At 40.1% G+C, this 26,898-nt stretch overlaps 1 protein-coding gene across 2 annotated transcripts in view; it reads left to right on the top strand.

Moving 5' to 3' along the window:
* LRIG3 (leucine rich repeats and immunoglobulin like domains 3) overlaps positions 1-26,898 on the top strand; it is a 52,804-nt gene that overhangs the window by 10,439 nt on the left and 15,467 nt on the right. The window contains exons 4-11 of one of the 2 annotated variants that reach the window (XM_050923314.1): positions 14,412-14,546; positions 15,229-15,372; positions 17,372-17,515; positions 17,829-17,972; positions 18,385-18,528; positions 20,705-20,785; positions 21,525-21,596; positions 21,958-22,029. In XM_050923314.1, the coding sequence (XP_050779271.1) occupies positions 14,412-14,546; positions 15,229-15,372; positions 17,372-17,515; positions 17,829-17,972; positions 18,385-18,528; positions 20,705-20,785; positions 21,525-21,596; positions 21,958-22,029 (936 nt within the window). Of the gene's footprint in view, positions 1-14,411; positions 14,547-15,228; positions 15,373-17,371; positions 17,516-17,828; positions 17,973-18,384; positions 18,529-20,704; positions 20,786-21,524; positions 21,597-21,957; positions 22,030-26,898 lie in introns of those variants that run through there. The other variant, XM_050923322.1, reaches the window with a different exon arrangement.

Below are 26,898 nucleotides of genomic sequence, written 5' to 3'. Positions count from 1 at the left end.
CAGGAGGAGTGCAGGGTGTAGCGGGGGCTCAGGGCAGGGAGATGGGCACAGGAGGGGTGGTGTGGGGCTCACAGTGCCACAGGTGGAAGTCCCGTGGGCCGGATTCAGCCCATGGGTTGTAGTTTGCACACCCCTGGCCTGGAGGTAGGCAGAGGGGCGGGGGGGCACAGGGAGCTTGGTGGGCCGCACAGAAGAGTCCCGCAGGCTGCGTGTTTGAGACCCTTGGTTTAAACCAAAAATGGAACTGACTTCTCTGACCTACTCTTGGTTGTTTCTGACTCTTCAGATCACACATACAATATAATTTATTTTTCTGCAGGAGAAAAAATGAGCTCTATATCAATTCAGTCCCTAGTTTCCTGCAAATTTGGGTAATCCCAAAACTAACACATACTTCTAGTCACTAGAACTTAATTATTAAATATGTAATGTTAACTCAATACAATGTAAACATTTTTTGGGTATACTGGATTTAACAACTAAATTACCACAAATATTTACACTGGCTATACATAGTAATATAGTTTCATTTATCTATCCCTAGAACTAAAATATTTAGATGTTTCCTTATTTGCATTCCTCAATGCTTGTAAAGCCAGTTACAACTAACATAGGACTGTTTTTAAAACTTGTGATAGTTTCATGCTACAAAATTTTGCAATTCTGGGGAAAAAAGCAAGTTATGTTTTAATTATTGCAGGTTGTTGATCACTTATTTGCCATTCTGTCAAGCTTAGAAGTGAATGCTAAATGCCCCAACAGTTAGGGACATCTATGAATAAAATTTAAATAAGTTTTTGTTCTGAGTCACCTAAATACTGTACTTCTGGTTCTTGCTCTACATGGCAACCTAAAGTCGACTAAACTGATGGTGTCATATTAATCCTGGGGAGATTTAGTGAGGGAGAAGGGACCTGGTAAATGAGTGAGGTGGTGCGTAGGTTAAAACTAAAGGGAACACAATTTGCCAGCTAACACAATCACTCTGTGTGGATGCAGGTTAGCAATGCTGAAGTGCTTCTAGTCCTCCAATGTGTTCCTACATTTTCCCTTCCCGCCATGCCCAGAAAGGCAGATAAGTTTTCCTGCAGTTCACTGGAAAAGGATTCATAAAATAGTGCAGCTTACTGCAGTAAAGATGTGCACCCCACAATTTGTGTTTTTTCTCAGTGTGACTGAGATAGGTTAACTGGAGAGAAGTAATAAGGGTGTCTGTTTGAGCTAACTCTGCAGTAACAATGTAGCATGACTTTTTAATGCTCAATTCTGTACCTAATGTGGGGTGAATTTTGGAATTAAAAACTCCAATAACATACAGGTAATCAGTTTTTAAAAAGTCACTTGTTCTTCGTAGCATGAGACCAGGCTCTAGAAGAGCCTTATGGTTCATGATGATTACTTAGGTTGGTATAACTTTAATGCCAGGGGATGACAAACTACTTAATATGTAGCTAAGAACACTGGGGTGACACATGATTGTTTCAGTGTATAACAATCTTATAAAGCAGTTCAGGAAAGGAAGGAAATTATACCATATCAACACAATGGGCACTATACAGTAGGGAAACTTAGGGATGTGGGATATCCCACATCCACTTTAGGGATGTTAGGAAGTGGTTAGGGACCTCTATCTTTACATATTAATATTGTCTGAAAAATTAACTTTCATTGGTTTCAGTACTCTCTCATAAGGAAGATGGCTGTCATGGTACAATTCCCCACTCTGAACCTTAGCGTCCAAAAGATGGGGTACCAGCATGAATTCCTCTAAGCTCAATTACCATCTTAGAACCTGTAGCGCTGCCACCAACCAGGAATTCCAGTGCCTGGTACACTCTGGTCCCCCCAAAAACCTTGGCCGGGGACCTCCAAGACCCAGTCCCTCTGGATCTTAACACAAGGAAAGTAAACCCTTTCCCCCACTGTTGCCTCTCCCAGGCTTCCCCTCCCTGGGTTACCCTGGAAGATCACTGTGATTCAAACTCCTTGAATCTTAAAACAGAGAGGAAAATGCACCTTCCCCGCTCCTTCTCTCTTCCCCTCCCAGATTCTCCCTGAGAGAGACAGTAATTCTAACACAGAGAGAAATTAGCCTCTCTCTTCCCCTTCCCTCCTTTCTCCCCACCAGTTCCTTGGTGGATCCAGACCCAGTCCCCTGGGGTATCACCAGAATAAAAAAAACAATCAGGTTCTTAAACAAGAAAAGCTTTTAATTAAAGATAGTTTTTATTGTTTTTTCTATCTTTGTAAATTTAAGGTGGAATATGTACAGGGTCTTTTAGCTATAGACACTGGGAACACCCTCCCAGCCTAAGTATTCAAGTACAAATTAAAATCCTTTCAGCAAAATATAAATTTGAACTCCTTCCAACCAAATACACATTTGCAAATAAAGAAAACAACCATAAGCCTAACTCGCTTTATCTACCTCGTACTCACTGTTCTGAACTTATAAGAGCCTGTATCGGAGAGATTGGAGAGAAACCTGGTTGCACGTCTGGTCCCTCTGAGCCCCCAGAGTGAACAACCACCAAAAATTAACAGCACACACACAAACTTCCTTCCCTCAAGATTTGAAAGTATCCTGTCCTCTGATTGGTCTTCTGGTCAGGTGACAGCCTGGCTCACTGATCTTGTTAACCCTTTACAGGCAAAAGAGAGATGAAGTACTTCTGTTCTATTAACCCTTACTTATCTGTTTATGACAATGGCCTTCTGTGAAATTGCAAACACTTCTGCAACACCCATGTTTTCTTTGAAGATATCAAAAATATTGACCAAACTGGAGTCTACTTTATTTATAGGATCATATAAAATACAACCTATGGTGTTACACGTGTGATGTCACCAGCATAGGTCATCCTTCAGTACCTCAGAAAATGAAAGGCAGGTATCGGTGGCTTTGGAGACCCTGAAAGACCTTTACTGTGTTGAGATACTGGGGTATTTTTTTTTGCCTTAAACCTATTATACCTAAACTTACAAATAGATTTAGAGCTTCCAAAAAAAAAAAAAAGGCGGGAGGGGGGAGGGAGAAGAAATACATGAACATCAGATTTATACGCTAAGACCCAAAAATGTGAAGGGTCTGGCTGTTGTCTCTCACAATAAGGAAACGACACATTATGAGATGTGTATTCCATATAACTTGAAAGACTCCAATTAGAATATCTTAAAATAGTGAAGTCTGAAATCTTAGTGAAATTCTTTAAGCAGTAAGCTTAGATTATTTTTTTAAATCTTTTTTGGTACAGAGCTGACGAGTTCAGATGGAAAAATTTTTGTAACAACCATTGTAAATCACTGACTTGTACCGAACAAAAATCAAGTTTGTCTAAAGCTAGACTGGAAAATTAAAAGTTCTTACAAAATATGTGAAGTAATTTGTAGACTTTTCTATGTCTTTAGTATCTCTGTAGTATTGGCAGACATGAGAAAATACTTGATTCAAGTGGAATAATATTTCTTCTAATATAGAATTTGTGAAAAGTGCCATATAGACAACTCTAGAGAGTGAAATATTTTGTTATATCCATAGGGTAGGTTCAGCATGGACTGCATCAGCTATATAGTTTGTCAGACTAGTATATGAAAAACGTTCTTCAACCATGTTCTGAGCAAGCTACCTTTAGGAGGAGGTTCAACACTTTAAATACCATGGCCATTCAATTCTGAGCTTTGTGATAGCTCAATCAGGTGTCAGTATTGATGGAAGTTCTTGTGATGTAGCCACTTGTTTTTACTAGGCACTAGACTGAAACCACATGGTTATTTTTCTAAAGGTCATCAGACAGCCTTCAGACTGCAATTACTTTGAATGCATGACCCAGAGTTGAAAGATTGTGCATCCACAGATTTCCTCATTACCAGTGTGCTTGACAATATTCAGTATTAAAACAAAATCCCTTGCATTCTGGATAGTGTTATTGTTAAAGTAAGAGCTTTAGATCAGTTTACCGAATGCACTGAAATTGAATTTAAATACAAACATTTTATTTTTATACATATTGCTTTTGGGAAATTACTTTTGCTGATTTGTACTATTGTGTGCATGTTGTTATTTTTAGTCGTATCTCTCTCTCTGATCACAGAGGTTGGAAGGTTTAAATTTCAAGTTGGTTGACAAAACTATTCCAGCTTTCTTGGCCCAGATCAAGTTGAGAGTTCTACTTTCTGGTCAGCTGCTCTAAAATTCATCTAATTATTAATATTTTGTGTTAATAGGGCAATTGTTAGTAATGGTTTTGTTAACCTAAAAGTTAAAAACAATTGCTGCTTTGGAAAAATGTAAAATGATTCTATTTTGATTGCAATCAAAAATTTTGCAGCACTCAATTTTTTTAAAATATTGTCTCAGTTGCTCAGCTTTATAAACGTATATTCAGAGAGAGAAAAATTCTAGAAAGCTGTGATGGATCAAAATAATGAGTTCTATAAAGGTGTTTTTCTCTCATTGCTTATCTAGCCTGTGTAAACTTTCAAGGCGTCTTTAGGTTTCAGTCTTTATCAGGCCCAGTGAGTGACTCTTGTGAAATTTAAAAATAAGTTGACATCAGTATGGAGATTAAGCTTTGACTAGGAGGAGCCAAGGTTAATCTTTGCACGTTAGATGTTTTTCTGCTATCTTGCCTCATTGCCATTGATTCTGACTTTAGCTATCACCAAAGTCTCCTCAGTGGGCAGTGTACTTAAGTCCTTTTTGGATTACACATTCAGATGACAAGGGAACCAGTTACAACACGATTGTTTCTTGAGATGGTTAAAGCAATTGCTCCATTATGTGATGTAGATAGGACCTAACTATGTGTTGGCAACCTGAATTTTGCCACATTCTCTGGTATTTTAAGCATGTCAGTGGACAAAAGTATAACAGAGTTCTCTCTGCATATGGGGATGTTAGAGTGCTTAGGGCCTTTGATGCTATCAACCTAGCCATCTAATCTAAAAAGATATTTATCTTTTAGCTAGCCTTTTAAGTCTTAAAAATGGAGAAGAAAAGCTGTTTCTTATCTGTAAGAAGTTTTTTATTTAAATTGGTTTAAAACGCATAAATTGATCAGTGTTAGCCGGTTTAATTCTTCTGGCTAAAATTAATTTTTAAGGGCCAGGTCCCATTACTGGGAAGAATGAAAAATGACTTCTCTTGAGGATTACTGGATGGTTTACTAGCTAGCTATTTTCATCCTTGCTTCCATGTTAAAAATCACATGGCAATCAATCAAAAGTTCACATAATTTCAAAGTATTTGCGTTACTGGTTGCCTAGATGGAATACCTGAACAATGTTCTTCAGGTGTTAGAACTTGCATTATCTCATCCAGGTCCTGATTCATTGAAATACAGCATACTTAAACATGCCTGACTTTGAATGCCTGGGTAGTCCTACTAACTAATTCCAGTGAGATTGCTCATGTGCTTAAAGTAAATCGTGTGCTTAAGTGCTTTGCTGAACTGTGTCTAATCTTTGGCCTTGTCTACACTACAAAGTTGCAGTGCTGGTGAGGGGGTTACAGCGCTGCAACTTAGGATGTGTACACACCTGCAGGACATTACCAGCGCTGCAACTCCCTGTTTGCAGCGCTGGCCGTACACCCGGTCATGCCTCAGGTGTAGAGGATCCAGCGCTGGATCACCAGCGCTGGTCATCAGGTGTAGACACTCACCAGTGTTTTTGTTGACCTCCATGGAATAAGCAGGTATCCCCGCGGTGTGCTCTGGCGTTCCCTGACCCCCCTTCCAAGCAGGTCTCCTTCCCCGCGGTGTGCTCTGGCGTTCCCCGACCCCCCCTCCAAGCAGGTCTCCTTCCCCGCGGTGTGCTCTGGCGTTCCCCGACCCCCCCTCCAAGCAGGTCTCCTTCCCCGCGGTGTGCTCTGGCGTTCCCCGACCCCCCCTCCAAGCAGGTCTCCTTCCCCGCGGTTTGCTCTGGCGTTCCCCGACCCCCCCCCCCCTCCAAGCAGGGCTCCTTCCCCACGGTGTGCAACAGCGCTGCAGCGTGGCCACATCTAACACCACTTGCAGCGCTGGTTGCTGTAAGTGTGGCCACTCTGCAGCGCTGGCCCTATACAGCTGTACTAATACAGCTGTAACAACCAGCGCTGCAAAATTGTAGATGTAGACATACCCTAAGTAACCTCCTTTGAATGTTTGAAGATGATCTTATGCTACTACTCTGTCCATTTCTTAAATAGAGATGGAAATGTGAGTTAAATATTTGTTTTAAGATAATGGCCATTATGCTCCAAGATCTTTATTCTCAAATGAAATTACACAAACTTAAGAAAACATACAGATTAGTTTGTCCAGCTCCACAGTTGCTCAAATATAGTGTAATGGGAAATGTGTAGGGGCAATTTGATGCATCTTTGGCTATGTCTTAATGAGAGAATCTTAATAAATGCCTAAAGCAGTAGTACAAAATCATCAAAGATGATTGTCTGGAGACGATAGGTGTCAGGCGGATCCAGGGCAACAAACTGGCAGGAACCCACGTCTTTGCCATCTTGCAATAGCAAAGGCATGGATCAGTTCACATTCCAAAGGTTATCTTTACAAGTACACCTCTACTCCACTATAATGCATTCCTTAAGAGCCAAAAAATCTCACTACTTTATAGGTGAGACTGCGTAATATCGGGTTTGGTATGCTGGTATATCGTGCCGGACTGGACTGGCTTCCCCGGCGGTGATTTAAAGGGCCCGGTGCTCCAGCTGCTGCGGGGAGCCCAGGGGCCTTTAAATCACCACCCGAGCCCAGCTGCCAGAGCTAGAGTGACCAGATGAGAGAGACCTGTCGCTGATGGAACAAAAGGGGAAGGGGAGGGAGAAGGGAGAAAAAAAAAAAGAGCCAGCAGCATAGGAAAAATTGGTGGGGGCTGAGCACCCACTGTCAGCTCCCCGCCTCCCCACTGCACCAGCTCACCTCCGCCTCCCCTGAGTGGGCTGCCGAGTCCTGCTTCTCCCCCCCCCTCGGTGCTTGCGCTGCCATACAGCTGATTCACGCAAGCCTGGGAGGGAGGGGGAGGATGAGGAATGCAGTGTGCTTGGGGAAGAGGTGAGGCCAGGACGGGGATTTGAGGAGGGATCCAATGGGGCAGGGAGCAGGCAGAGTCAAGGCAGGCCAGGGCTGAGTTGGGGGCATGAGCCCCCTCCACCTTTGCACTAGAGTGCAAAATATTGGGACAGTTTGCCTCCCGACCGAACGTTGGTCGGGACATGGGACAAACAAGTAAATATCGGGACAGTCCCGGTGTCTGGTTAACCGTAGCCAGAGCCCCGGCGGGGATTTAAAGGGCCTGGTGCTCCAGCTGCTGCTATTTGCTAGATAATGGCATTGTCTCAAAGCCAGAATGTCAGATGCAAGCACAGGATTAGGATATGTAGGTTTTCTGGAAGAGTTTTGTTTTGAAGAGGGACTCAAGAAGAAGAGGTTAGAGCCATGTCAGACTGAGTTTCGGGCATGGCGTGACTTGGAGAAAATCCCAAGGATGAGAGTGGTTGTGAACAGTGAGTGATGTGGCAAAGGTTGTGAGCAAAGAGGTAGACAGGAGCTAGGTTTTGCAGTCACTTAAATTCAATGTGGCAAACAAGGAAAAAGAAATAAAAAGATTTGAAGAGGAACTGGGTGTGATCAGAGTGGCAAACAGGGAAGATGGATTTTTTTTTTGTAGCAGCAATTTGGATAGATTGCATGGCAGGAAAAGGAAGACGTGTCTGGAAGATGACAACTTGTCGTAGCTGATGTATAAAATAAACAGAGCCAAGACAAGGGCTTTTGCAAAGATAACAGGATATCAAGTAGATTTCTGAGATATTATAGAGGGAAAAACTGTCAAGATTTAGTGAGTGTTGGAGGACAAAGTGAACTTAAAAATTAGTATGAGGCTGCACGTGTAAGGAATGGGGAGGATATTAATTTCAGTGGTGATAAAAAGAGAGGAATGGTGATGAATTCATTTGCTGCGATGTTAAATTTTACTTGATGGTGAGGCATCTAGGAAATAGTGTCAGATGAGCCCAAATGGAGTGGGGCAAGGTCTGGGTTAGATGGTGGAGGAATGCCAGGAATAAGGCATTAAAAGGAGAAGTGAAGATACAGCCCTAACAAACACTGGCAAGGAGTGGGAAGAAAAGGAGCCCCAAGACACGCAAAAGGAGCCCCAAGACACACTCAAGGAGCAGATGGAGACGGAGGTGGACATAGAAACAGGGGAAAGCACACTATCTGAAGCTCAGAGAGAGGATAGTTTGTGAAAGGGAGCAATCTACCCTGTGGGGAAATGAAGAGCTGTTGTTACTTAGTGTTAAGTCAGGGTATGGCTACATTTGGAATTTCAAAGCGCTGCCCCGGCAGCGCTGCGGGAGCGCTGCCACAGCAGCACTTTGAAGTGTGAGTGTAGTGAGAGCGGCAGCACTGGGAGAGAGCTCTCCCAGCGCTGCATGTAAACCACATCCCTTACGGGTGTAGCGTGCAGCGCTGGGAGCCGTGCTCCCAGCGCTGCTGCCCTGATTACACTGACGCTTTACAGCGCTGTATCTTGCAGCGCTCAGGGGGGTGTTTTTTCACACCCCAGTTGCAGCGCTGTAAAGTGTGAGTGTAGCCAAGGCCTCAGTGGTGACTGACAAAAGCAGCTTCAGTGGAGTGGGGAAAGAGTGGCACCAGATGGTAGTTTGGGAAAAATTAATATTGTAGTAAAACATTGCTTTCTCTGATAGGGTGAAAATATGAAGGTGGGGGGTTGTTTTTTTTTTCCCTCATCCTTTCTTCTCTGGACACTTTTTTCCTCGAAGATATCATTTCATAGCTCCTTTCTCTTCCTCCCCTCATCAGTGCCTGGCTTGGGCATCAGTAAACCTTTCCCTTCCAGAAACTCATGGTCACTCGCATGACATCCTCTCTGCCCCTTCCTTCCTTCCTTCCTAGGAAGGAGCCAGGGTCATTCAGTAGACTAGCATGAAAGAGGAGACTTAATGTTAATTTTGTACTTTTTGTGCCTAGATACCACTCACAGGCATATTAAAAATGCATAGAGCCAGGGCTGCTGTAAAATCTGATCTGAAAGCCTGTCAAGAATATCACAGAATGTGAATTTGGAAGAGATCCTCACGAGGAAAGCAGCAGTGTGGCTCAAGGAGTGTCCAGTGTCTGTGTGTGAACCAGGCAGCAGACTTGTAGACTTATCAGCTGACTTGAAGAGAGCCAGAATGCTGTCCTGGCTCTACTTTGGCATCTGCTTCTCTGGGATAGAAGTGTCTCTTAAGAATATAAACATAATATTTTAATGACTGAAGAGAGAATGTTCCAACTATAAATGTCTCAGGCTGCAGTCAGGTGCACAGTTGTGAGAAAGGTGCATAGTCCCATTTATGGCAGTAGAGTGTTAACTTTGAAACATAACAGTTTAAATGACATCATTATTAATTATATTACTGATAATTTTAGCAGAAACATCCTAGCTAATGTGCTTATTAAGTTGGATCCCATAACACTGGAAAAGACGTCAGAGATCATTGTCTCTCTTTCTCTCCTGTGGCCACTGGAGAATTGTTTGCCACAGTAAATGCTGCAGTAATGTGTGCAGTTCCATGTGCCACAAAATACTGGGCTCCTATCACTTACCTTGGGACTTTATTGCACAGAAATTGTCCTGCTTTTTTTTTCCAGCTTAAATTTTTCTTTCTTTATTGTCCTCCCATTATTCCTTGTCATATCATGGGCATCAGATCTCATAGCATAGTGGGAGCCATCACTAAGAGACTTGGAAGAAGAAACCAACCATGGAACAGGGGAACAGCCAAAATGAAAGGAGCAGGAACCAGTGAAAGTGGAGAGGAGAAGCTGGGGGAACCAAAGAGGAGAGATTGTGTGCCAAGTGGAATGTGACTAGATTATAATTTTTTTAACCACTTTTTCTCCCCCTGCCTGTCTCCCCTCCTCACCTTCCACACTTCTCAATAGATCATGAAATAAGGCCTGAGTAGGAGTGTAGCAAAAGACAAGGACCAAGAACAGGTTCGAGGGAGAACTTTACTGCTGGAAGGGGGAACAATAATATGTTGCATATTGGGACTTTGGACAGAGTTCAGCATAAGGGTGAGAGAGAGGACACCAATTCTCTTCCTGTTGTAGTAAATGTCAGCCTTCATGCAGGAGTCCACAGCCTAGATAAGAGTTCAAAGTTCCACAGGTGTTTCTTTAACATATGGCATACAGGTTGAAAAAATGTATCAGTAGGTATTTAAACATAGTCTTTGGAATAAAAAGTAATGGTTTCCTTTAACACATTTGGGACATGTCCACACAGCAGTTAAGAGCTGTGATTCCCGGGTGCAGGTAGACAGATTCACACTACCTTAATGTGAGCTAGCTTGCTAAAAATAGCAGTGTGGACATTGCACCATGGGAGATGACTTGGGCTAGCTGCCCAGGCTTGGAAATGGGTTTAGGTGGGCTTGGGCTTCTAGCTGCCCATGACTGAACATCCACAGTGCTATTTTTAGCATACTAGCTCAAGATGAGCTAGCACAAGTCTATCTACCCACCCTGGGAAACATAACTCTCAGCTACATTGTAAATATATCCTTTAAATACTTTTTCTAATGGCATCACAAGACAGATATGGAAGTTGCTGTCCCATTTTATTTCCCCAGAAGCAAGGAAACTATACAAGTCAATATGTTGAATATGCTGTAGCTGCTGTTTTGTATGGGATGACCCATTACTTCATGATTGGATTGCTATAAACTTCACGGACATTAGTGATGTAGTAAAAGTCATGAATGCTGAGATGATAAATGTGCAATATTTTAATAATCCTAATCTAAAACTAATTCATGGCACATTCTAAACTGTTACTAATATTAATATTTTTAGCATTGGTCTACACACAAACTTGTGTGGATCTAACTAAATCTAGTTTGAATTCTCACGTTTTGTTGTTTTTGTGCAAGCCTGTGTGTGTGCACTTGAAGAACAAAAGGTATAAATTCAAACATAAATGCTAGTTATTTTGGTGTGTTTGCAAGTAGACCAGCCCCTAGTATCTTTGCCTCTTCTTCAGCCACCAGAAGAAAAGTCTTTTACTTTATTAGTACTTCATTATGTCAAGGTATAGGATATTGTTTGGCTCTTCTCTGAGATGTTAGCTAGGCTTGTGTTTTCAAAAATGTTCTTTGTGACTAATATAAAAATAACTTGGAAGATTGGTGTCTAATATAATTTTATTGTTTAATTTGCTACAATGATTATAAAGAGAAAATCAAATTAGAATGGTTCAGTAGGCTTCCAGCACTGGAAAGTCAGTGTCTTTGCCCCACCTCATGTCTTTATTTTAGAAGTTTTAACAGGTAAATACCAGAGACAATACAGTAATCATTACAACAGTGAGACATTATACGGTAGGATAATCATTGGATCTCTATTTAACTGTTGCTGTGTTACAGAATGAGCATCTTTACACTACCCACTCCATGTCATTTCTAGTGATTTTTATTACATTATGTAATCAGAGATTTCACTCAAACATTTCACACATCAGGCATGCCTATAAAATGTCAATATTGAAAAAAGTGGGCAAGTGTACAGAGGTTCTTTTGCAGGTGAATATACCTAAGTCCTTTGTCTGTTTTCCTTGGTATGTAAATGGCACATCAATTTTTCCATAAAGAACGCCTGCCATATTTTTTTTGGAACCACTGCTCTAGAGTTGGACTATTTTTTTCCCCAGTGGGAAGCTATCAGCCTTGCAACTATTAGCAGATGAAAGATTAATTCTTCATTTCCTTTTGTATGATTGTTTCTGCTAAAAAACCCCTGGAGGGATTACCAAAGGACCAGTTGGTAATAAATATCTAATAATTTGTGATACTTGGTTACAAATGGCATCACAGTAATGGCTGGATGTGTCTACCATATACGCATAAAATCTTCTTTGACCACAATTTCTCCAACATTTATCTTCATTCAATCTCTCTATATATCTATAGCTATAGCCTGATTGGTTTGAGGTACTATTTGAAATAACAGCTTGAGAAATTTTCTTTGCTACAGCCTAAGTTAGCTTTGTCATTTTTTCTAGATATGCCCCCATTCCTTTGGTGTAATTTGTTCAGGTAGTTTTTAATTCACCGTAGGATTTTGTTTGTTTTAAGAGGCAGTGGGATTAAGTAGTGGGGGCAGTCAGTAGTAAAGTGTTCAAATATCTTAAAGTATATTCCACAGTCAAGAGGCAACATAATGCACAGTGGGGGCTTAATTACCATGTCTTTGACCCACATAAGAGTTGTAATAAAAACACTGATCTGTAGCCCTATTTTTGTGAACAAATGAGTTTACTTTCTCTCCGCCTTATGTGACTCCACTACCGTCCCCCTCTCCCAAAAAGCAAATAAACAGACTTTCTGTATGCTGGTCTATGTCAAGTAATGGGCCAGTTTAGTTAAAGCAGTAATCTGAAGATAGTATTTGGGTTTTATTCAGTTCTATTAGAAATGACTGAACTTTGTGATACAGGGGCTATTATCCTGCCAGTTGTAAGGAATTTCTGTTTTATGAGCAATACTGACACAAAGACAGCACTGTGTAAGCCATGTCTATAACTGAACACTTTCACACTGCAATTTAGGAGGCGTGCAGTTCAGGAAATTGCTGGCTTCTGCTGGAGCACACTTTTACTGCAAGGAAAATTTTATTCATCACGCAAGTAATTGGCAGTTTTAATACCTAGTTAGTAATTACCTTATAAACAAACTAATATATAAACGAAAGGCTCTATGACCTGTTATCTAAATCATAGCCTTATTTGGCCAGTGAAAGTGACACATGATGGTTGTGGTGGTTGTTGTTTTTTATTAAAGTAATTTGTTACCATTTATTATAAATACTTCCAGCTAAGAGGTTTTTTTAAAAAAAATGCAGTGTACCTTTACCAGACAGCCTGAGGAATGAAACGTGATACATAAGGAGAGTAATGTTGGAGAGGCTGCAAGATCATTTACTCTTAATGGGAGGACCTATTAATCTATAACTTCTGGTTAAGTTTTTGAGTCTGGATTTTTCTGTCCTAGTAAGTAGAAACGACTTTGCATGTGCATAAGCAACTACCCCAGAATCTGTGGCCTACCGCTTGATGTAAGGCCAGTATTGCTAATGTTTTTTCGGAACCTATATACTTGTTAATATCTTAAATTAAGCCACTTAGCATGCAATCTCTAAATGGTGGGGGAAAAAAATCCCAATTTTTGAACACTGCTAAAACTAGGTATATGAACTGTTTCAACTAGACCTGGTTGAAGCAGACTGGAACCTAACCAGCAAAGAGTGGACACTGGCAGATGGTTACATTCCTATAACCATTTCAGCTCCATTCTCCCTTTCACCTCCCCAGCTCTTTACAGTGGGATATCCCAGAATGTATTGCCCGGTGCACTGTTGCTTCTGATCTATATGCGTGCCCAAGAGACACGCTATTCTTCACTGAAGCAGTATAGGATTGCTACTCAGATTTTCCTGGAATGCACCAATACAAAAACAAGGTTAGGTAGAATGGCAGGTACGAATGTGGAAATATGGTTATGATAAAAGAAAAACTGTTTCTTGTGACAGGCTGTGATGCCAATATCTCTAACTCAGTTGCAAAGTTACTGTTGTAGTGTGCATGGAGACAGGAAATACCATTAGTTGTGCTGACCACACACAAAATCTGAGACACTCCTATATAGGTTATGTAATATGTACTAGTTTCTTTCTTAATTACTTGAGATGAATTAAAATATCAACTCCGCTTACAAAATAGCTGCTCTCCCTCAGTGGTGGTGCACAGTGATCAATCTATCTTCTAACCTAGCTCTTTGTCCTTAATGGCTGTTTGGGTGGATGAACATTCTTGTAACACTTATTTTAAAACAACATTGTGGTACGACTTGGGTAAACCTTGACCTGATTTTACTGCAATGCTGAGTGTCCTATTGCTCAATGTCAGTACAGTATAGCTTTAAAAAAGATGTGCTCTTGTTCAACCACAAGCCTTTTGGAAATGATGCAGGAATTACTGGATGAAATTCTATAGCCTGCACTGTGGAGGCCAGCATGGATGATCACAGTGGTTCCTTTAGGTATTAAAACATATATGAATCCCAGTAATCAGATTGTAATACAAGTAGATTCTTTTTTCTGTCCTGGCTGTATGATTAAGGAAATACAGATAAACAAATTTCTTCAGAACGTGCAGAATTGTAACTTGGTATATGATGGTAGCTAATCATTTTACTGAAGAGAACTTGCTGAACAGTATCCCTTCTCCGAAAAGTTAATTTCTTTATGGGAGAGTGGAGCACTAGTTTTTGCAGGTTGATGTATAGTTTGCAAATGTTTATCACCAGAATGGCAGAATCTTTGACTAATATCCTAAAATTGCAGGACCAGTAACAAGATTGGGGGCATCTTGCCTGAACATCTGAAACCATTTCAGTATCTAGAAACTTTGGACCTGAGCAACAATAATATTTCAGAGTTGAAAACTGCATCATTTCCTTCTTTGCAGCTCAAGTATCTGTAAGCAAAACTTCATTTTTAAATTTTTCCATAGTGCTTTCAAAATGTTTAATATGCCATCAAATTATCTTGGTCGTCACTGCAAACCATAGCTATCCTGCCTCTGTGCCAAGGTGGTGTTAGTATCAAACTGAAAAACAACTTTAAATATTTAGTCCCATCTTTACCTGTTCACATCATGGATCATTGGTATAGCCACATAGACTGTTGCAATGGAGCTTTTAGTTCATAGAAAATAAAAAATCAAAGTACTAAGACTAAATTGGTTAACAAAATATCTCTTGTTGAGGCCTAAAAATCTTAGAAAATAAAGTCAAAAAATCTTCAATTAGATTTAATTATATTGAATTATGTTTGCAATTTTATTAATTTCTTGAATCTTTATGGTATCATCGATTTGAGAATTAAATTAAATTAATCCATAGTCAGCATAGCTAAGGGGCATATGTTGATAACATACCTGTCAACTCTGATAGCAGCAGACTCTTAACAGAATTGAACATAACTTTTGGCCCTCCAGTTACCGACTGGTGAGGACTGTGGTTAGATCAGTGATTAATCTGTTAAATTTAAGTGTTATTTACTCTGGGATAGGCAGTGTATGATCATTATATCCTCCTGCTTTGTATTAGATTTATACTGAATAATGGTGTATCTAACCTCCTAAACATTGTCTCAACAGGTACATTAACAGTAATCGAATAACCTCCATGGAGCCAGGTGTCTTTGACAGTTTGTCTAGCACACTTCAAGTATTGAAACTGAACAGGAACAAAATTTCAGTCATCCCTCAAAAGATGTTTAAACTGTCCCATCTGCAGCACCTGTAAGTGCAACCTACAGGTGGCTAATTGTTTTCAGGTCTTGCAAAGCACTGGCAGTGCGTGAACTTTAGCCCTTAATTTAACCAGACTCTAAGTGAGGCAGAGAACCTGTACTGCAGCTTCTAGTAACTGCAGCCTTATAGTGAAGAAAATACTCCTACATATGGGTGAGATGGGTATAGTCTTTGTGCTAAAATTGGATTTGCCTGATCAAGAAAAATAAACACAGGCAGCAAAAATGCTCTAGTAATTAGACACCTGAGGAGATACTAAGTAAACTAAGGGCTTGTCTACACTGGCGCTTTACAGCACTGCAACTTTCTCACTCGGGGGTGTGAAAAAAACCCCTTCTGAGCGCAGCAAGTTTCAGCACCGTAAAGCACCAATGTAAACAGTTCACCAGCGCCGGGAGCCATGCCCCTTGTGGAGGTGGTTTTTTTGTGACCACACAAGCCATGTTAAAGGGCTATCACAGCAGTGCTTTAGCGTTGCCAATGTAGACTAGCTCTAAATACACATAATTTTGGAGACAAGATCAGCCTCTATGTATTTTCTTGGCAAAAACAGATGAAGGGAAATCACTTGCTTTCAGAAATTGATAAGACAGGGAGCAATAGCCTAAAGTTACATGCCATCATCTTGACTGATGCTATACTTCTGTCAGAACTCTTTTTTTTTTTTTATCTTTTAAGTAATATCTAAAACTATTATAAATGAAAGGAATTAGAGAAGAGGCTTTTTTTTGTTTTCTCTGTGCTTTTTTATAGTACTTTGTGTCTAGGGAGTTTCAGTGTTTCTCCTGTATACAGAGAGCTCCTCTGCTGTGTGGGTCTCCTGTATATCTATCTTAGTATGCAAATGTGACTTTTGAAACCACAAAAATTGACAGAGGGAGTTACATGAGTTTGGGGAGTTGTAGTGTGATACCCAAAATAACTCTTAATTGACTGAATTTCAAATTGATAATGCCTCTTTAAGGGACAAAACTTAATTTGATTAGCTTTTAGGAAAAAGTATGTAATAAATAATAAAGGCAGCTAGGCAGGAAGATACACTGTCGAGGAATGTGGTTGTGTACCATCCACAGATATTGAAAAGCAGTTTAAATCAGATCTCAATGGAAGTGAAGTAGACTTGAAAATTCAGGGTGTATTAATGATCTCCGTGGGCCTCTCGATCTTTAGATCCATGTGAAACTGTCATTCTTGCCTGTTCTGATGTTCAGGGTTTCAGATGAATGGATAGCCAATCCTTATGCAGGTGGATTTATTACCTTAGGTAGTGTTTACTTACCACTGCAGAGGCAAAGGAATTATATGACTGTGCGATCTCATAATCATGCCCACCTTGACATGCAAAGCTAGGCAGAGGAAGAGCAGGTAAACACCAGCGTCCGCTATTAAGTGTGGCTCCTTTAGTTCTTCTGTACATTAACCCTAGATGCAGAAGTTGGGTGATTGAGCAGGTTTACAGGGATGGTGGTTTAGTTCCTGAAAAGCTAAAAATTTGAAAAGTGAACTAGTTTGGAGGTGTAGGGTTTTGTGTCCCTGGGTGGGAAGGTGTAGAAGCAGAAATCTCCTAGGGAGGGAGAGGCAGGTTGGCAGATCAGTAGTCCTTGTGGAGAAAACAGAGAACCAACTTTGGTCCCTTTATAAGGATTCTTCTTTATTTAAACCTCTGATTACACACTATTTGCTGCTAACTAAACATCAAGAACTTAAAAATAAATGTAAACTTCAGAAGGTGATTTGTTATCTCCTAAACCAGCTTGGATCTTTTAAATTTAAAAATCAATGTAATAACAAACATATGTCCTTCTGTTGTTGAAATATGTTAAGATTAACTGTGCTAGGACTATTCTGCGTTACAGTAAAAAGGTCTCATTTATCTTGTTTACTTTGTTTTATATGTAGTGTGGGTGTTTAAAGTCTGATGATGAAGAAATGTTACAGGCATCCAGGTAAACTTACTCTGTTGTAACTGTAAAATTTATTGATGCAGGGAGCTGAATCGCAACAAAATAAAAAAAATAGATGGGCTTACTTTCCAAGGACTTACTGCTTTGAAATCACTAAAAATGCAACGAAATGGGGTAAATAGACTCATGGATGGAGCTTTCTGGGGATTAACCAACATGGAAGTTTTGTAAGTATAAACTTTCAGTCTTTTCAGAAGAGACATAATTTGTGTAATTCAAAATAGACATGCTTGTTCAAATTTGAAGATATTTTCAAAGTAAAACATTTTGGTTTGATTTGACAAGTCATGAGCATTAATAATCTGTAAATACAGTTCTCGTAACTCTGCATGCCTCTTTTTTTTTTTTTTTTTTTTTGTAATATTCATTCAGTGAAAACCAGGTATCTAGCCAGTAACATATCACAATCAATTTCTGATCCATGACGAAGTATGCATTTCATTTATTTTTTTACCCTAAATTTTGTCTGTGTGTTTTTAGGCAGCTGGACCATAACAACCTAACCGAGATTACCAAAGGCTGGCTTTATGGCTTGCTGATGTTACAGCAGCTCCATCTCAGCCAAAACGCCATCAGCAGGATCAGCCCCGATGCCTGGGAATTTTGCCAGAAACTCAGCGAGCTGTGAGTAGCTTTTATTCTATTCCAGTTCTGAGAGCAGGGTACATGGCAAAGCATGAGCTGCTTACCACTGATCTGTGAATTTTTCATAACACAGTTTCCAAAGTGACAACAGCTTTTTTTTGTGTGCGCAAGATAGTCATATTTTGTTGTGAAAAGTTGAAGCCAACCATGACCGCTTCAGTTCTCCATAGCAGTTGTGCTTGGGCTTTGACACAGCAATTTTCAAATAAAAGAAATCCATTTGTGAATAGCAGGAAATAATACACAAGCTGTATAATAACCAAAAATTGTTTAGGAGGCTTTGTGATAACTGCAACTAAGAAGGTGTTTTGTTTAAAAAATGAAGCAGTAGGGAGAAATGAGTAATAAATACTCAAACATTGAAAGACATTTTTCCATCTTGAACTTGCAGAGATTTAACATTTAATCACTTAGCAAGATTGGATGATTCAAGCTTCGTTGGTTTAAGCCTACTAGTTGGACTGTATATTGGGAACAACAAAGTAAACTACATTGCTGATTGTGCCTTCCGGGGACTTTCCAGTTTAAAGACTTTGTAAGTTGACATAATTTATTTTAAGGTCAGAAACCTAGGTGGTGCATAAATATACCCTTGCTTGAATTACTTTTGTTTTGAAGGAAGTGTAGAACTACAAAGTTTGTTTTAGTCTTTCCTAGACCTTGGTATGGTTTCTTTTTTTGGTAAGATTTTATCCAGGGTAGTAGTATCTGTTTTTTGGTGTGTGTGTGTGTGTGTGTGTGTGTGGTTTTTTTAGTTTTTTTTTTTTTCCTTGCAATACAGGTTGTGTACAAATTTATACATCCCCAGACCTTCCTATTTGTCACAATGATTTCATAAGGAAGCTTCTTAAAAGAATCTCTGAGGGGACAAAAGGAAACTAATAAATGGCTGTTTCTATTCTCGTCATGGCAGGGAGCACTGTACTAGTTCTCAGCAGTGGTATCGTGGCATCTGCTGTACATGTGCACCCAAAGAGCTGTATGCACATGGGTGGCCCTGGCAATTGGCTGTCACTCAGAGACTGGAGGGAGGGGGACTCAGTCCCCCTCCCTCCCTCACATCCAGTTCGTAGCCCCAGAAACTTTCCACTCCAGGCACTGCTTGTAAGGGAATGTGGAGGGAAGCAAAACTGTCCCTCTGCCAGCATTGCTCCCAATCCCTGTCCCCTCCCCACAAGGAAAGGATTTGTGAGGAGCTGTTCTGTCAAACCCTGTGTCACCTGTCTGCAATCTGACCATCCTCTGTCCTTTGTCTAACCTTTTAAAGAAGTTGTCTTTGCATCTAATTAGATGAATACCCTAACTGCTAACTGTCATAATTTATGTCTAAAGCATGAACCTGCCACGCTCCAGAGACTCTTGCAAATCCCAGTGGAGCTAAGAAGGAGTGGCAGAAAGGCTAAGGCCTGGTCTACACTGGGGGGTGGGGGAAATCGATCTAAGATACTCCACTTCAGCTACGAGAATAGCGTAGCTGAAGTCGACGTATCTTAGATTGACTTAGATAGACTTACTTCGTATCCTCGGGGCACCGGATCGACAGCCGCCACTCCCTCACTCACTGACTCCGCTTCCGCCTCTCGCCCTGGTGGAGTTCCAGAGTTGACAGGAAGTGCGTTCCGGGATCAATGTATCAAGTCTAGACCAGATGTAATACATCGATCCCTGATAGATCGATCACTACCTTCCGATCTGGCGGGTAGTGTAGACATTCGCTAAGGCAGCATTGCTGTGAACCTAGCACTGACATCTTAGGCACCATGGTTATAGGTTCCACCTATTTAAATAAGAGTTTCCCTCTTGGTAGATGTCATGAGGGTAGAAGCCTAAGCCCAGACATAGATATATTCAGTGGGTCATTAAAGATTAGGGGTTGATGATTATCAAGGCTTTGGGTTATTCAGGTAGTCATCCTTTAGCATTTGTCTGAGCACTGTTTGAAATAATGTTGTTTTACTAAATTTGTGAATCGGGGGAAAGGTGAGAAGTGTGTGAATGAATTAAAATTGTAATACTCTGGAGGATGTTCAGCCTCAGTGTGTTACTGACGTTTCCAGTGGCCAGAACAGTAGTCAGAGCTTGGCTATATCCATGCTTAACTTATTCCAAGGGCTGGGAAAGTGTACATTAAACTCTTACTTTTCAGGTTCAGACTTTCTGTATATTCTTCTCCTGTGACATGGTTCTGAGTTTTTTCTTAAATCCTATTCCATTGGTTCTCTGCTCAGACACCACTCCTCTTTGACAGATCTGGTCGCACACTTTTGCTGTCGTGGTCCAAGAGTGTGAAACTTGTTCCCTTTGACATCCATCTGTTATCATATTTAACTTACTCTCTAAAGCTTTTGTCTTAGATGTGGTTTTATTTTGATATGACAACTGTTGGCTCCCTCATTTCTTACCATCCCCATTTTCCTTTTTCCCTTCTTGTATTTGGATGTCCTTGCATTTCTTTTAAATAAATTGATTCTTTTCATCTTTTAAAGTAGTAGTGAAAAAGGTCAGGTCCTTGAACTTCAGACATACTAGAAAAAGAAACACATTGGGTCAAGCATCTTTGAAAATTGATATTAATATTGCACAATGATCCGTACACAGATCATTCTAGAAATTGCTTTAAATATCATGTACTTCTTAAGAAATATATACCTTGTTTGTTTGTTTTTTTGTGGAATTTTCCTTTTGTGATTGGGTCTGATCTCTTCAACCAGGGATCTGAAGAACAATGAAATCTCATGGACTATTGAAGATATGAATGGTGCATTCTCTGGACTTGACAAACTTAGAATATTGTAAGTATGACTGACCTGATTTTGGATTTTCTTAGTTACTTAAAAAAAATTAATATTGGGCTTGCTCAGATAAAATATACTGTGAGGGAGCCCAACCTTGGGAATTTTATTAGTCTCTTGAATTTGTGACTTTCTTCCTTATTGTTTTGCTCTTCATTGAAGCCTCCTTTTCTAGAAAACAAAACACTAGCTCTTTAGTGAAACAAAATCTGAAGAATATGATCCTTCTTGAACGTTATCAATATGGAGATTCATGCAGTTGCTGCATAGAAACCTTTCACACTGAATTAGGATTGCTCATAATAGGAAATGATGTGAGGTGTGTTTTCAAAGATTACAAAAGCACAGCACCCAAGGGAAGCCTTTGATTAAAGTAATCCAGCATCTAGTAGCAATGGCTCTGCTATAATGCAAAGATGTCATTCCAAATACACAGCTATGGAATGAAAAGATGCTTACATTTATAGATTTTTAAAAAACAAAATTCCATGTTACTGAACTGTACACATTAAACATCTTTTAAAATCATGCCATGATCTATAAAGTTACTGAAGCAGAATAAATGGGTATATTTTAGAGATGAGGTATTTTATTGCAGCAAGAAAGGCTGAATGGAGAACGTTAGTCACAGTTTAGTAGTAATTGCCTAAAAAAGCAATTGTATAAGATTTTCTTCATGGTTCCAAAAAATGCCCCCATTTTACTGCATCTGTTTGGCATTAAATATTTATATTTCCAGGATACTCCAAGGAAACAGGATTAGGTCCATTACAAAGAAAGCATTTTCTGGTTTGGATGCACTTGAACACCTGTAAGTAGCTGAAATTCATATTTAACCCAACGGTGGCCAAAGCAAATATCAAGATTAACCAAAACAAATATAAGACTACCAAAGTTACCTCATAACTGTCTGAATGAAGCAGATTTGCCTTGCTGATCAGTAGTGTGGTACTTCTTAAGAACTTTCTGTCTAGGAATTCTGCTCAAAGTGCTATATTTTTAAGTGAACATCAGCATACTATAGAAACTTGTCTTTACTCTTTTGGTTACTGAGCTGATCTCTACATTATCAATACAGAATGGAGCTAAGTATAGCTTGAATCTTTATTTTAACTTTATTTGAGTTAATATAATGGATTTTTTTTCTGATCCTTTTTTTTTTTCTTCCCCAGAGATCTAAGTAATAATGCAATCATGTCAGTACAAGGAAATGCATTTTCGCAAATGAAGAAACTTGAAGAATTGTAAGTTCTTGCTCCTAAAATCTCCATGTTAGAAAATATGTAAGCCATATAAGATGCTGATAGATTCAGTATTAACCTCTCATTGCAACAATTCTGAAGTCATGTAACAAATAGTTCATCAATAGATTTTTCTCTGTAGTTGCTGCATATAAGCTAGGTAGCATCAGGCGGCAGGTGTTCATTTTCTACTCCATTTGGTACCTAGAGTCCTGAGTTTAAACTAGTTGATCCCTAATGCATGAGATAAGAGAGACTTTTATTAATGTACTGTAAAGTGAGTACTGGTATCACTGAGCTACCACTTACTGGACCAGTAAAATGCAATATCATAATTCTTTAGCAAAGACTCATTTGCAGATCCTTATTATTGGCTCCCTCTGTCCTGAGGCAGCATAGGAACAATTGCAAGGTAAAGTCGCCCTTTCTGAGGGAATGCTGTAAAAGCTCTTTTTCTGTTGAGCAGTGCAGCAGCTGTTACAGCTAACTCTTGCTGAAACGGAAAAGACCTTAGGTTTTCTTTCATTGAGGCACAGCTAATTTCTTGTCTCCAGTGCTCCTGTGTCATTCCTTCTCTAACTTTTCTTGTCTCAGCCCTGTCCAGTCTAGTTTCTGGAAGTAAGAATTTGCAACATGACAAAGCTGGATAAGTTAAAAAGAGAAGCTGCTCTTTCTGTGAGGAGAAACTACCTGAAACATAGCTGGAGGAAAAAATATGTGTTCTGCTGTGGCTCAAGATTGCTATTCTGGGTCAGACTCAGAATTGCTTAGAGGCTAGCTGCCTTGTTCTTTCCCGATACCTGATGACATTTCCCAGTGTTCAGGCCTCGGAGGGAAAGCAGTCAGCAACCTTCAGACAGTAGCATCCATCAAGGGAAGTAAGATGCTTTAAGGACATCGTGCTCAGGGAAGTTCTGAGTCCTTCAAGGACATGGACATTCCCTCTGTTTATAGAGAGATTTTTTTAATGTCTCCCCTGCCCACTCCCCAAAGTTGTCAAGTGTGTATGCCTCATGGCTGATAAATAACTGGGCAGATGATAGGACATGCTTTCCCAAAATTGGCTAAATTAACTCCTCATAATATGCATTCCCAGGAATTTCACTCATTCAAAGGACTCTAGAGAAGGTTAGCACAATGAGGGTATGACTGATGTTCACTGCATCAAGTGGTCAAGACGGCCATGGTTTTCTTCCATCCTAAGAATAGCAACAAGACCACTCTTCAATTTTCCATTAAAAAAGACCTGTTTCTTCTGAATCCAATTCTGCCTGATGACGTGGCATTTCTAGGTTTTGAGCACAGAGCACTTGGGTGGAAAAACTTGATTGAATAGGAAATGTTCAGAACTGGTAATGTCCTCCTTTTTTGCTTCTAGAAAGTAGTTATCACTGTATTTCTATATTAATAAATGGGCATGTTTTACTCACTATAAGTACATATATTTATCCCCCTGGACACACAAAATTTAATACTGTCTTTCCTCCATCAAGGTAACTTTTAAGACTTTTATAATTAGGCCAATCTAGATCCAAATACTTATCAGTAGTCCTTGGGGAGAAGTTTGATTTCTCACTCTCTTTTTGGTCCAGATTTGTAAGAGGTTTCAAATTAACTCTTCCAAGCAGGAAGAGTTCAGTTTTTTTAGTGGAAATTCAAGTTGGTCCTATAAGCACTCACAGAATGTTCTTTTGAAACTATTACTTTGGTTTCTTCCTATTTCTTCTTTTTGAATGTGACCATTCTCCTAGGTTTGGTAGTATACCTTACCCTGATATATTGTGACCTGATACAACACAAATTCGGAGATAATGCAGTAAAGCAGTGCTTTGGGGGGTGGGGTTGTGCGCTCTGGCGGATCAAAGCAAGTTTGATATAACGTGGTTTCACCTATAACGCAGTAATATTTTTCTGGCTCCCAAGGACAGCGTTATATTGGGGTAGAGGTGTACTATCAATGGAGGACTACCTCTCACAGACTCATAGACTCTAGGACTGGAAGGGACCTTGAGAGGTCATCGAGTCCAGTCCCCTGCCCTCATGGCAGGACCAAATACTGTCTAGACCATCCCTAATAGACATTTATCTAACCTACTCTTAAATATCTCCAGAGATGGAGATTCCACAACTTCCCCAGGCAATCCATTCCAGTGTTTAACTACCCTGACAGTTAGGAACTTTTTCCTAATGTCCAACCTAAATCTCCCTTGCTGCAGTTTAAGCCCATTGCTTCTTGTTCTATCATTGGAGGCTAAGGTGAACAAGTTTTCTCCCTCCTCCTGATGACACCCTTTTAGATACCTGAAAACTGCTATCATGTCCCCTCTCAGTCTTCCCTTTTCCAAACTAAACAAACCCAATTCCTTCAGCCTTCCTTCATAGGTCATGTTCTCAAGACCTTTAATCATTCTTGTTGCTCTTCTCTGGACCCTCTCCAATTTCTCCACATCTTTCTTGAGATGCGGTGCCCAGAACTGGACACAATACTCCAGTTGAGGCCTAACCAGCGCAGAGTAAAGCGGAAGAATGACTTCTCGTGTCTTGTTTACAACACACCTGTTAATGCATCCCAGAATCATGTTTGCTTTTTTTGCAACAGTATCACACTGTTGACTCATATTAAGCTTGTGGTCTACTATGACCCCTAGATCTCTTTCTGCTTTCTTTCTCCTTCCTAGACAGTCTCTTCCCATTCTGTATGTGTGAAACTGATTGTTCCTTCCTAGGTGGAGCACTTTGCATTTATCTTTATTGAACTTCATCCTGTTTACCTCAGACCATTTCTCCAATTTGTCCAGATCATTTTGAATTTTGACCCTGTCCTCCAAAGCAGTTGCAATCCCTCCCAGTTTGGTATCGTCCGCAAACTTAATAAGCGTACTTTCTATGCCAACATCTAAATCGTTGATGAAGATATTGAACAGAACCGGTCCCAAAACAGCCCCCTGCGGAACCCCACTTGTTATACCTTTCCAGCAGGATTGGGAGCCATTAACAACTACTCTCTGAGTACGGTTATCCAGCCAGTTATGCACCCACCTTATAGTAGCCCCATCTAAATTGTACTTTCCTAGTTTATCTATAAGAATATCATGCGAGACTGTATCAAATGCCTTACTAAAGTCTAGGTATATCACATCCACCGCTTCTCCCTTATCCACAAGGCTCGTTATCCTATCAAAGAACGCTATCAGATTAGTTTGACACGATTTGTTCTTTACAAATCCATGCTGGCTATTCCCTATCACCTTACCACCTTCCAAGTGTTTGCAGATGATTTCTTTGATTACCTGCTCCATTATCTTCCCTGGCACAGAAGTTAAACTAACTGGTCTGTAGTTTCCTGGGTTGTTTTTATTTCCCTTTTTATAGATGGGCACTATATTTGCCCCCTTCCAGTCTTCTGGAATCTCCCCCGTTTCCCATGATTTCCCAAAGATAATAGCTAGAGGCTCAGATACCTCTTCTATTAACTCCTTGAGTATTCTAGGATGCATTTCATCAGGCCCTGGTGACTTGCAGGCATCTAACTTTTCTAAGTGATTTTTTACTTGCTCTTTTCTTATTTTCTCTTCTAAACCTACCCTCTTCCCGTAAGCATTCACTATACTAGACATTCCTTCAGACTTCTCAGTGAAGACTGAAACAAAGAAGTCATTAAGCATCTCTGCCATTTCCAAGTCTCCCGTTACTGTTTCCCCCTCCTCATTGAGCAGTGGGCCTACCCTGTCCTTAGTCTTCCTCTTGCTTCTAATGTATTGATAAAAATTCTTCTTGTTTCCCTTTATTCCCATAGCTAGTTTGAGTTCATTTTGTGCCTTCGCTTTTGTAATCTTGCCTCTGCATTCCTGTGTTATTTGCCTATATTCATCCTTCGTGATCTGACCTAGTTTCCATTTTTTATATGACGCCTTTTTATTTTGTAGGTCACGCAAGATCTCAAGGGTAAGCCAAGGTGGTCTTTTGCCACATTTTCTATCTTTCCTAACCATCGGAATAACTTGCTTTTGGGCCCTTAATAGTGTCCCTTTGAAAAACTGCCAACTTTCCTCAGTTGTTTTTCCCCTCAGTCTTAATTCCCATGGGACCTTGCCTATCAGCTCTCTGAGCTTACCAAAATCCGCCTTCCTGAAATCCATTGTCTCTATTCTGCTGTACTCCCTTCTACCCTTCCTTAGAATTGCAAATTCTATGATTTCATGATCACTTTCACCCAAGCTTCCTTCTACTTTCAAATTCTCAACAAGTTCCTCCCTATTTGTTAAAATCAAGTCTAGAACAGCTTCCCCCCTAGTAGCTTTTTCAACTTTCTGAAATAAAAAGTTGTCTGCAATGTAGTCCAGGATATGTGGTTCTTCAAATTTCTTCCTACTTCCTTTCCAAGATGAATCATTCCAGTTGTTTTGAGATCTAGCTTTTAGGACCAATCCTGTGGAAAAAAGATGACATAAATTGAGTATTTAGGGTTCTAGCTATTTGAACTGATGTGAAGCTGTGAGTTTCTGGTTTTGACCTTGAATCTGAGATTAAATTAAACAAAATTTTGTAACATACTATCGGCAATTGGATGCATTTGCAATTCAAATGCTTACAAAACTGGGTGTTCAAGCTCCAGCAAACTTTAAGACTCACAGTACAAGATCTCCAGCAATATCTGAGGCAGAGAGTGCAGGAGACTTGGTATAAAGCCAGGAACTTGAGGTGAAAATCCAGGCCTAATGAAGTCAGGGGCAAAATTCCCAGGAGCAGGATTTTACTTGCAGTATCACAAGATACTGCAAAGTGGATCTTTTAGTCTTCATCTTGGCAGGAGGGTTCTTGAGGTCAAGGGAATGAATATTTCTGCTGTTCATATGACAACATAGGGATTGG

The sequence above is a fragment of the Gopherus flavomarginatus genome, chromosome 1 (genome assembly GCF_025201925.1).
Source record: "Gopherus flavomarginatus isolate rGopFla2 chromosome 1, rGopFla2.mat.asm, whole genome shotgun sequence".
Taxonomy (NCBI): domain Eukaryota; kingdom Metazoa; phylum Chordata; order Testudines; family Testudinidae; genus Gopherus; species Gopherus flavomarginatus.
Note: the sequence above shows the minus strand (reverse complement) of the source record. Positions and strands in the feature narration are given on the sequence as shown.